This window comes from Rhinoderma darwinii, chromosome 4, assembly GCF_050947455.1.
Source record: "Rhinoderma darwinii isolate aRhiDar2 chromosome 4, aRhiDar2.hap1, whole genome shotgun sequence".
Classification (NCBI taxonomy): domain Eukaryota; kingdom Metazoa; phylum Chordata; class Amphibia; order Anura; family Rhinodermatidae; genus Rhinoderma; species Rhinoderma darwinii.
The window spans coordinates 166,159,520-166,171,828 of record NC_134690.1 but is presented as its reverse complement, the minus strand read 5'-3'; the positions used below and the strand labels follow the sequence as shown (position 1 = coordinate 166,171,828).

Sequence of the window (12,309 nt, the reverse complement as noted above, 5' to 3'; positions counted from 1 at the left end):
TGTAAAATCTCAAATCCAAAAACTAAATTGTGCTTTTTCCCTTTAGAACCTGGACGTGTCTCCAAATAGCAGTTTACAACCACATATGGGGTATTTCCCTACACAGGAGAAATTGTGTAACACATTTTGTGGTGTCTTTTCTCCTGTATTCCTTGTGGAAATGAAAAATTATGAGCTAAATCTACATGTTATTGGAAAAAAAAATTTTTTATTTTCACGGCCCAATTCTAATAAAATCTATAAAACACCTGAGGGTTCAAAATGCTCACTACACCTCTAATTTAATTCTTTCAGGGATATAGTCTCCAAAATGGGATCACACCTGGGGAATTTCTACTGTACTGGTACTTCAGGGACTCTGCAAATGCGACATGGCCCCAGAAACCAATTCAGCAAAATCTGAGCTGCAAAATCCAAATGGCGCTCCGTCACTTCTGAGCCCGGCCGTGTGCCCAAACAGAAGTTTATTACCACATATGGGGTATTGCCGTAATCAGGAAAAATTGCTTTATAAATGTTGGGGTGCTTTTTCTCCTTTATTTCTTACAAAAATTAGAAAATTCTATGTTTTTTCAGAAAAAAAAGTTGATTTTCATCTTCACAGACTAATTCCAATAAATTCAGCAAAAAACCTGTGGGGTCAAAATGCTAACTATACCACTAGAAAAATTCCTTGAGGGGTATAGTTTACAAAATGGGGTCACTTTTGTGGGGTTTCCACTGTTTAGGTCCCTCTAGTGCGTTGTAATTGGCTGCAGCGGTCACATGGGATGAAACATCACTGGAGAAGAAGGAGGGAACTCTGGGTAAGTATAATTTTTTTTTTTTTTGTTACTTGTGATTTTTGCTGCGGAATCGCTGTGATTCTGCCCCAAATGTCACAACACACACTACTTTGTTGCGGGTTTAAGCACCCCATTGAATTCAATGGTAAAACATGCAACAGAAGAACTGTTTCTGTTCGGAGTACAGGCTCATAGATTTTCTATTGAGCCCGTAGTAATCCGCTACATTGATTTCCAGAAAAAAGCAGAACAGAAACTAAGCGGCTGAGCGCTCACACAAGCACTTCTGCTGCTTCAATCTAGCGATTGGTGGGGGTCTCAGTGCTCGGACCCCCACCAATCCAAACTTCTGACATGTCTCTATGACATGTCAGAAGTTTGTTGAACATTTAGCTACACTTTAAAGACTTTCATGCCTCAGAGTGTTTTTTTTTCTCCAGTGAGTGCAGATATTCTGTACAGTTCATATATACAGTGCAATAGCCAGTTTAGGCTTCGTTCACATCTGCGTCGGGGCTCCGTTCATAGGCTCCGTCGGACCTTTCCGTTAGGGGAACCCATGAACGGAATCCAAACTGAAACCAACGTAAACCATAGGTTTCCATTTGCATCACCATTGATTTGGTTTCTGTTTGTCACCGCTGTGCAAGGGTCCCGTCGCTTTGACGGGGGAAAGAGGCTGATAATTTTTCTTTAACAAGATATATTACAAAATTACATCCTAGCATAGAATATTTTATTTACGCTTTAATCTCCTTTCCATTGATCCTATTCTGTCTCATATTACAATCAATACATTGAGAAATATATAAATATATTATGTATTTGGTGTTTATAGATTAATAAATCTGTTTTTGATGTTTAATTCTCTTTACAACCCAATGATTTTATGGTAATATATAACTATATGATATATGAGATGTATAAAATGAGACAGTCTAAAAAATCCCAAAATCTAGTTTTGGTGAGTTTGTTGAGAGCTGCAGTGAAATTCTGATAATCCAGCCCCCCAATCTGGAATTTCTGCTTGTTGTGTCCAGAATAGATATGTCAAACCTGTGTGATTATGATGTTTTTAAGTTGAAATTCTGTAATTTTAGCCACAAACTATCAGCATTCCTTCCACTTTAGTGGTCAGACCGATAGGAGGATAAAATAATGAGCCCTAATTATCCTATGAATAGGGGTTCCCGCACCCCTTATGCAATAAACAAGTTGCCACTCAAGTGCAGATCGGCAAAAGGGGCAACTAGGGGCATCCACCACCAAGCCCCTGATGATTAAAGGGCACTGCATGGCATTATTATTTAGGCACTATATAGCTCTATTATCTGGGAGTTGTGTAGGTATTATTTTTGTGTGTTGTATGATGGCAATTTTTGGACACTTTGTCTTGATCTAAAACATTTTTGTGGTTGTTGTGCGACTATTTGTAATGATTTGCTATATTATAGCTGTATAATTTCCCTCTTTTATCTGTAGTTTGTTTCTTTTTCTGAGCTCGTCACTCTTCCCTTTCCCCCAAAAGCAGGATGGGGCTTCATACAATGGGTCTCTACAGACTTTGATCCAGCCCTATTTACATAATACGTGTTTATTAAAGGGGTTCCTAAAGGTGGCAATTGGGACATGATTTAGCCCATCCCAATTCTGCCTCTCTGAACCCATTGTTGGGCTTGCACAGGTGGCTCAGCGATGTAGATGTAAGAGAGGACATGATAGACATATCATCCATCGAGTGCTCTCCTAAGTAGACAGAGAACTTCATAGACAATACGTCTTCTCACCCAGAATGTAAACCAATCGGTAATGTAAACCTATGTTATCAGAGATAATGAAGCCTGTCTGGCGGGGCACTGCTTCCAAATCGTGTCTGACTAGAATGAATAAATATGTGGGGGGGACAGCAATCCAATCTTAGATGTAACCACTGGGGGTACATTGCTCCGTGTGGAGATGGCCTCATATATGGAGTATTACTTGAGGAACTTAATGGTAATTATCACGTTGGCTGTAACTCAAGCTGTGACAAGTGTGGCCTTCCATGTTGATAGCTCTGTTTTATGTTCGTCTTGAAAGACTTGCAGTTGTGCTGCTCATTGCTTTCTGTGTAAAATAACTCCAAGTTTTTTAATACATAAGTTGTAATGTGTAGCTCGCATTTGAATGTAATTACTGGGCACGGGTCATTTGTTGGCCGCCTCATGGACAATCATCCGTTTCATAGAGCCAAACAAAGAAACATGTATCCAGCAGATTGTATGGAGTGGATCCATATGTGCACGCTCTGGGACCTGGTAGCATCTAGATATGTCCTCCTCTTAGCACATTTATCACATACAGCCTCCATCCACCATTGTTTTTGTTGTGTCTAACAACTTTTTCAACCAATGCACCAAATTGGGATTACATTTTTGTGATGTAATATATTATATAACCACGTATCAAATATGCCTTTTTAGATCATATGAATGGCTTAGAGGGAGGTTCTCCACTTGAGACTTGTATTACCCAGAGCGCAGAACCACTAATAAAGAGCAACGATCGCTCCGGCAGACTTATCCTGGCCACCTATTACATGATCTGCCATTTGGTTAAATGTATTGCCGGCCACAACTGTAGCGGGGCCTACTGCAATCAGCGGAAGTCCAGGTTGGCAAAATTTGAAAAAAGGGACTTGATGAAACATCCCCTTTAAGGACTGGTTCATGTAAACAGTTCTCTTTTATAATATATTCTGTGTTCCTCTCAGTGGCCACTATTCTAGGGAAGAATAACTTTTAAAATGAAGGTTCACGATACTGTATGACATGTCCAGAGAAGCAATTGGTGGTATTCCATAAGGTAAATGTGGCCCGGTCCCGTTAATTTCAATAGAAAAACCCATCAACACATTTAGAGATCAGATAATTGTGACAAACGGACACAGTGCTCAAAACAGCGCATATGTCCATTCTGTCGCAGAGCCAAACAAGGCAGATGTGAACCTACTGTGTCGCCAACATATTTGGCTTGGGGCTAATCCAGGGAGCGGTATTAAAGTTTTCTCCCTTTAACCCCTATACATCGATCTGTACTCTGCTACTGAGAATCTCAGGTCGCTACCCCAATAGTAGTCTGTGTTAGCAATGACTGACTTGTACAGTGATGAGATTCAGATTCGTGGCAACTTGGCATAAGACGATAATCGTGGGCAGGCAGGCAAAGATATGGGTAGGCGGAGTACCGTCACCACAGTTAGGCTGGAACAAGGTCAGGGTAGGTGGCAGGCAATAAACGTAGTCAGGAAACATGCGGGTCAATATCGGGAAATCCAACACAGCATTACTCCAATGCGCAATAGAAGGAAGAAACAAGCCAAATTCCTCTGGCAAAGTGTGAAGGTGCATTAAGTAGTCTGGGAAAGCTGGGTGATAGAGGTTTAACCATTGCTGAACTAAAGCAATTAGGGTGTGGACACCAGCCCAGCACGCGGCCAATATCCTTCTCACTTGTGGTTGCCAATGGACGCATGATTTTGCCGGTAAAATCATGTGTTTATTGGCCATCACTAGCGAGTGGGGTTTCGGCCACATGTGGACGCCACTATTTCGGACCGTACCCTTAGAGATGTATAACATTCAGAAAGGATGCCAGCACGATTAAATAATGTTTTGCCAGTGACACCAACGACGCGCACTGATCGCCTAGTGAGACGGCACTACCGCCATGAGAAAGAAAGGGGAGGATTCTGCAGCCTGGACCACCATGGATATCTTCATGTCTTATTGACACGTTAGAAAATGTCTAAAAGTAAAACTTCTCTTTCAGGATCTGAAAAACTTTTTTTTCATGTCTAGTCCTGTGTTGAGATATCAGTACTATAGACTAGATGCCTGCAGATGTTCTTATGTGTGACCATGACAAAACTTCTTGCCATGTGCTCTGGTTCAGCTTCATCATGGAAACATTTTGTGCATCCATGTTTTCAAAGTCAGTTAGGATGTGAACATGAACTGGTGAGTTAATTCTATGGCATATCAGTTTACGCCTTATTTTGGTGGAAATTGCTCCGGTTTAGAAAGTTGTGTCAAATTTGTTCAAAAATTTGCAACATTTGTCTTCTCACCTAAAAAAGAAAACAAGCGAGAAAAAGGGGCATGGTAAAGCTGTAAATGTACTCTAGTCTAATTTACCTACGGCAAAGTTTAAAAAAAAATGCATAAATTAGTGACGCAAATGTATAGCAGGCGTAATAAGTCAAACAGTCAGGCAAATCCAAATGCATCATATTTATTAAGGGGTATGCGCTTTATTTATTAATTCTCGCCAACTACACTCTCTTATTTTATTGGCGCAAAATATGCCATTGTTAATAAATGAGGATCAATGTCCCTACAAAAACAATGAACTGCAAGAAAACAGGACAGGAATTGTTGTCATGGGGATACAGGAATAGAGGAGCTAAGTGCAGTGAAGGGTCCTTTATATTATGCTTTTAATAGCTCTCTTTTAAGTGTTGTAAAAAATAATTATCCTAGATGTACAGAATATCCACCATTGTAATAAAAAAAAAATGTAAACCTACGTAGGTTCACAATTCTATGCTTCTTAAATTCTTAATATATAACAGTTAATTTTATCTAATACATACAGTGAAGGAAATAAGTATTTGATCCCTTGCTGATTTTGTACGTTTGCCCACTGTCAAAGTCATGAACAGTCTAGAATTTTGAGGCTAGGTTAATTTTACCAGTGAGAGATAGATTATATAAAAAAAAACAGAAAATCACATTGTCAAAATTATATATATTTATTTGCATTGTGCACAGAGAAATAAGTATTTGATCCCCTACCAACCATTAAGAGTTCAGCCTCCTCCAGACCAGTTACACGCTACAAATCAACTTGGTGCCTGCATTATAGACAGCTCTTACATGGTCACCTGTATAAAAGACTCCTGTCCACAGACTCAATTAATCAGTCTGACTCTAACCTCTACAACATGGGCAAGACCAAAGAGCTTTCTAAGGATGTCAGGGACAAGATCATAGACCTGCACAAGGCTGGAATGGGCTACAAAACCATAAGTAAGACGCTGGGTGAGAAGGAGACAACTGTTGGTGCAATAGTAAGAAAATGGAAGACATACAAAATGACTGTCAATCGACATCGATCTGGGGCTCCATGCAAAATCTCACCTCGTGGGGTATCTTTGATCCTGAGGAAGGTGAGAGCTCAGCCGAAAACGACACGGGGGGAACTTGTTAATGATCTCAAGGCAGCTGGGACCACAGTCACCAAGAAAACCATTGGTAACACATTACACCGTAATGGATTAAAATCCTGCAGTGCCCACAACGTCCCCCTGCTCAAGAAGGCACATGTACAGGCCCATCTGAAGTTTGCAAATGAACATTTGGATGATTCTGAGAGTGATTGGGAGAAGGTGCTGTGGTCAGATGAGACTAAAATTGAGCTCTTTGGCATTAACTCAACTCGCCGTGTTTGGAGGAAGAGAAATGCTGCCTATGACCCAAAGAACACCGTCCCCACTGTCAAGCATGGAGGTGGAAACATTATGTTTTGGGGGTTTTTCTCTGCTAAGGGCACAGGACTACTTCACCGCATCAATGGGAGAATGGATGGAGCCATGTACCGTCAAATCCTGAGTGACAACCTCCTTCCCTCCACCAGGACATTAAAAATGGCTCGTGGCTGGGTCTTCCAGCACGACAATGACCCGAAACATACAGCCAAGGCAACAAAGGAGTGGCTCAAAAATAAGCACATTAAGGTCATGGAGTGGCCTAGCCAGTCTCCAGACCTAAATCCCATCGAAAACTTATAGAGGGAGCTGAAGATCCGAGTTGCCAAGCGACAGCCTCGAAATCTTAATGATTTACAGATGATATGCAAAGACGAGTGGGCCAAAATTCCATCTAACATGTGTGCAAACCTCATCATCAACTACAAAAACGTCTGACTGCTGTGCTTGCCAACAAGGGTTTTGCCACCAAGTATTAAGTCTGGTTTGCCAAAGGGATCAAATACTTATTTCTCTGTGCACAATGCAAATAAATATATATAATTTTGACAATGTGATTTTCAGTTTTTTATTTTATATAATCTATCTCTCACTGGTAAAATTAACCTAGCCTAAAAATTCTAGACTGTTCATGTCTTTGACAGTGGGCAAACTTACAAAATCAGCAAGGGATCAAATACTTATTTCCTTCACTGTAGCTCCAAATCCCCTGCAAAGACATAGATTTAAAACATAACATTCTGGTTTGCATGCAGTCACCACTAGAGGAAGCTTACTGCATACAGTGTTATTATTGAGTTCAATGTATAAACAGTATGCAGTAAGCTCATAAGCTCCCTCTAGTGGTGGCTGCATGCAAACCAGAATGTTATATTTTAAATCTATGTCTTTGCAGTGGATTTGGAGCTCCGTATCAGAAAAATGGAGCTCTAAATGCTATAAAGATATATTAAGAAATTAATCAACACAGACTTTAAATTTGTGCTTACCACAGAGTATACACCTACATAGATCATTTATTTTATTTACTTGTGCAACAGATAAGTAACCATGAATCCAAGAATATGTATATAGAACAACTGGGCTGTCATCATCCCTGACATATAAGACAAATTATCCAGCTGGTGAAAGGTGCTTCTTGATCGTTGCGGACATGATACAATTCTGTCATTTGCAGCTGCTCGTCTTAACCGTATACAGCTCTCCTGTAAAGCCAGCCGTGGTCCGTACGAGTGTTAATGCTGATTGGGATGTTATTTGTGATTATACAGTAAATAAGATTAATTACACAGTCGCTTTGTAGTAAGCAAATAACGTCAGATGCTTAGACCAATATTTATAAAGCGTTTATTTCAGCGAGTGTATAGTAGACGATAATAGATGTATCTTGAAAAAGGACGTGATGATGTCTGAAATGTTGTCAAACCGCCACTAAGTGGGAGCTAAATTGTTTCCATAGCAAAGAAATATTAATTTGTGTTAGAATTGTACATTTATTGCAAGTGATGCAGCAGACAGATGACTGACTATTGTGTGATCCAATCCCAACCCATCCATAGCAGCGATCTATACAAATCGATGCAATAGTTTGTGACCGTGACAATCCCTCAACATTAGGGATACTCCGCTCCTTTATTGCATCCTCGGACTGGTACAGTTCAAAAACCTTATCACGAACCAGTTTGCGGTGTACTCATTTATTTCTTGTTCATGTCCCCGATGGAGCTAACAATCTAATTTTCCAAATATCTCACACACACCTGGAGCCAGGACTGGCCATCTGGCCGGTATGTGCAGTGGACCGCTCTCCCCTTCATCCAGGCACGCTTCTGTAGCCACATCCCTCTCCTCTCTTACATGTTTTTGTATACGGCAGGGTCAGTCACTCAGCCCCTGCAGTCTCGTCATCTCATCCTTCTCTAACTTCTCTCTCTCTTTCTCTCTCTGCATGAGGGGCGGACATACCGCCTGTGCAGCTGCACAGTGGCCACAAGGAGTGGGGGGCCCTCTCTGCCACAGTAAGGGTCAGTTCACACAGAGTTTTTTGACACGTTTTTTGACGCGGAAACAGTGTGTTAAAAAATGCGCCAAAAAACGTCCTAAAATGCCTCCCATTGATTTCAATGGGAGGCGTTTTTTCCCGCGAGCGGAAAAACCGTCTCACGGGAAAAAGAAGCAACATGCCCTATCTTCGGGCGTTTACGTCTCAGACTTCCCCTTTGACATCAATGTGAGGCAGAGAAAGCGTATTTTGCGGCGTTTTTGCCTGTGGCGCTCAACGGGCACGAGTGGAAAACGCCTCGAATAATGCAGCAAACGATGTGCAGGCAGATCTTTTCTGCCTGCAAAAAACTCTGTGTGAACATAACCTAAGACTAGTGAGCAAAAGCTAAGTGGGCAAGGGACCAGAGTCTTGACAGGATTTTTCAGAAAGCTGCAATGTCCAGAGTGGCGTGGCTTAATCACAAAATGGGCTGGTTTTTTTTGGACTCGAGGGCGGGTGTTTGTTGCAACCTGTAGGGATTCTATCGGGGAGTTGCAATTGGAAAACAGAGACCTGGTAAATGTGATTGAAGTGGTGCATGTATGTTATGTGTCCCATGTGTAAGTGGTGCATGTATGTTATGTGTCCCATGTGTAAGTGGTGCATGTATGTTATGTGTCCCATGTGTAAGTGGTGCATGTATGTTATGTGTCCCATGTGTAAGTGGTGCATGTATGTTATGTGTCCCATGTGTAAGTGGTGCATGTATGTTATGTGTCCCATGTGTAAGTGGTGCATGTATGTTATGTGTCCCATGTGTAAGTGGTGCATGTATGTTATATGTCCCATGTGTAAGTGGTGCATGTATGTTATGTGTCCCATGTGTAAGTGGTGCATGTATGTTATGTGTCCCATGTGTAAGTGGTGCATGTATGTTATATGTCCCATGTGTAAGTGGTGCATGTATGTTATGTGTTCTATGTGTAAGTGGTAAATGTATGTTATGTGTCCAATGTGTATGTGGTGAATATGTGGCATGCGTCCTGCGTGTAATTAGTACAGTTGCAGAATTGGTGCAACAGCTGTCCGCGGGTCGGCACAGGCACTCACTGCATTGCGCTGACCTGCCTCAAGTTCCTGGTACCTCGTCAGCTGCAAGCCTCCGGTCCACGAGACTGTATGGTGGGGAACGGAGCTGATGGCCATTGTTTTGTGGTTCAGACTAGGCCTCATATCTTAGTGATGTCCATTGTTCTATTGATTCAGCTCACATCATGGCTTCCATCAGTATATATTGATGACTGGTATTTGAAGAACATCTCTGTTGTCTTTGCAGGTAAAGGCGATGTGTTTGGAGACATATTCTGGAAAGAGACGACCCTGGCTCCATCTTGTGCCAATGTTAGAGCTCTGACGTACTGTGATCTTCACGTTATTAAGAGAGATGCCTTACAGAAATTCCTGGAATTCTACACGGCCTTTTCACACTCCTTTTCCCGAGACCTTATTCTGACTTATAACTTGCGTAAAAGGGTGAGTGCAACTCTAAATTATGTTCTCTGTGGATTTCTATAACTTATCACAGAGATAATACATTATATTACTGTACTAATGGATTATTGGCTTATTTTATGGTTAATGGACAATGGGTCTGCTACTTTTTTTCCTTAAGAAACAGCGCCTACTTACCCATCGAGATATTGAAGAATGGAATTTAACAAAACTTGACTAAAGAGGGAAATGGCATTCATAGATCATAGGGGGCCCAATAACAAAAAACAAAATAGGGCCCTTTATTAGTGCTATTTCATGTCACCCCAGCCTCCACCCAAGGACAAGAAAGCCCAGTTGGTAGTGTCAGGGTAAACTTACTTCTCCCTGTTATTCCACACCGAATAGCCACCTCTGTAAATTGGAAACTGAGGGCATGCGTGGAAGAAATATACCGGAAGACAAGTTGGTACACATCCTCCTTCAGTGAAGCAGGAAGTAAAGACTAAGCTTTATTGAACAAAGAAACACAAAAGTTTCCTCCCTAGAGATGTGGGACGTGCTTAAGGGCAGATTCAGACGAACGTTGCGCTTTTGCACGCGCAAAAAATGCGGCAAAAACCACTTGACAGCTGCGTGTGTCATCCGTGTATGATGCGCGGCTGCGTGATTTTCGCGCAGCCGCCATCATAGAGATGAGGCTAGTCGACGCCCATCACTGTCCAAGGTGCTGAAAGAGCTAACTGATCGGCAGTAACTCTTTCAGCACCCTCGACAGTGAATGGCAAACACAATATCGAGAAACCTGTTCAAAAAAAAGAAAAAGTTCGTACTTACCGAGAACTTCCCTCCCGGCCGTTGCCTTGGTGACGCGTCCTTGGTGACGTGCCTCTCTTGACATCGGGCCCCACCTCCCTGGATGACGCGGCAGTCCATGTGACCGCTGCAGCCTGTGCTTGGCCTGTGATTGGCTGGAGCTGTCACTTGGACTGAATTGTCATCCCGGGAAGTCAGACTGGAGGAAGAAGCCGGGAGTTATCGGTAAGTCAGAACTTCGTTTTTTTTTTACAGGTTCGTATATTGGGATCGGAAGTCACTGTCCATGGTGCTGAAACAGTTGAACTCTTTCAGCACCCTGGACAGTGACTCCTGACGTCGCGTATCGGAATTTTTTTTGCCGGGTTCGGCCGAACCCGGTGAAGTTCGGTTCGGTTGTCCGGGTTCGCTCATCTCAAAGACACTCCGTTTGGATGTTTGGAAACAGAAAAGCACGTGGTGCTTTTCTGTTTACATTCATCCTTTTGACAGCTGGTGCGCTGTTTCAGTCGGTTCGCACGGAAGTGCTTCCGTGCGACCTGCGTGGTTTTCACGCACCCATTGACTTCAATGGGTGCTTGATGCGCGAAATACGCGGAGATATTTTTTCGCAGCTGACAAACGCTGCGCAAAAAGCACGGACTGTCTGTACTGCCCCATAGACTTGTATTGGTCTGTGCGTGACGCGTGAAAACCACGCGGCCCGCACGGACCCAATACACACTCGTGTGAATCCCCCCTATGCCCCATTGGCTCTATTCAGCTGTAAGTCCATCTGTACACTCCTCTTGCATTCCAGGGGCGGTGTCTCCATAGGCGTGTTCCTCATACAGCCTCCATTGTTCCATGGATTCAATTTCTTTGTGAAATATACTGATATATATATATATATATATATATATATGTAAGGATAATGTTTTTGCAAACAATATACATGGTAATGATCCCTGACAGTAGTATGGCAATTTATTTTTCAATTGTTTGTTAGCATTACAGTGATTGTAAAAATGAGGACCCTGTGTTACTTCACACAGCCCCAGGACCGGTTTTAGGAGGTGGCAAACGAGGCAATTGCCCACAACCCCAATTTCCAAGGGGAAACCTGAGGACTGGAGAAATATAGCAGTGTTATGTGGTCACGATGTGGTATTTTTATTTGGTATATTTATGTACTGTATGGAAGTTTTCGTGGTTTAGTTATTCGCAGTACTATTTGGGTACTGAATGGCTGTATTGTGTCAGCATTGTGTGGATATATTATTTGGCTCTGTATGGCAGTATTCATGTATAAAGTGCATTTGTGTACCTGTAAAAGAAAAATGTTAATATATTATAATGTATTTAAAGCTGATTATTTTTTATTATTTTAGATTAAATGTTTTTTTATTTTTATATGTTCTTGTCTTTTTTTACTTTTATATTTGGGCTGTTATGTGATCGTTACTATATCAGATGTTTACAAAGGAGAAAAAAATCATAAGCAACTGTTTCTTTTTTACCATTTTAATGACCTATTGGTTTATATGGGAATTGTCAGAAACAAAACCTTCCGTACATTGCTTTAAGGCCTCATTTACGCGAGCGTAATATACGCGCGTGCGACGCGCGTGCTTTTCACGCATGTCGTACGCACCTATATTACTCTATGGGGCAGTGCAGACGATGCGTGAATTTTGCGCAGAGCGAGTGCGTTGCGTAAAACTCAC

The 12,309-nt window shown here is 41.8% G+C and overlaps 1 protein-coding gene across 1 annotated transcript in view; it reads left to right on the top strand.

Annotated features, from left to right (window-relative positions):
- Positions 1-11,911, top strand: part of LOC142760925 (voltage-gated delayed rectifier potassium channel KCNH1-like) — a 49,063-nt gene extending 37,152 nt beyond the window's left edge. The window contains exons 2-3 of the mRNA XM_075864100.1: positions 9,633-9,829; positions 11,638-11,911. Of these exons, the coding sequence (XP_075720215.1) occupies positions 9,633-9,829; positions 11,638-11,655 (215 nt within the window). The 3' untranslated portion in view covers positions 11,656-11,911. The remainder of the gene's footprint in view (positions 1-9,632; positions 9,830-11,637) is intronic.
- The last annotated feature ends 398 nt before the right edge of the window (positions 11,912-12,309 follow it).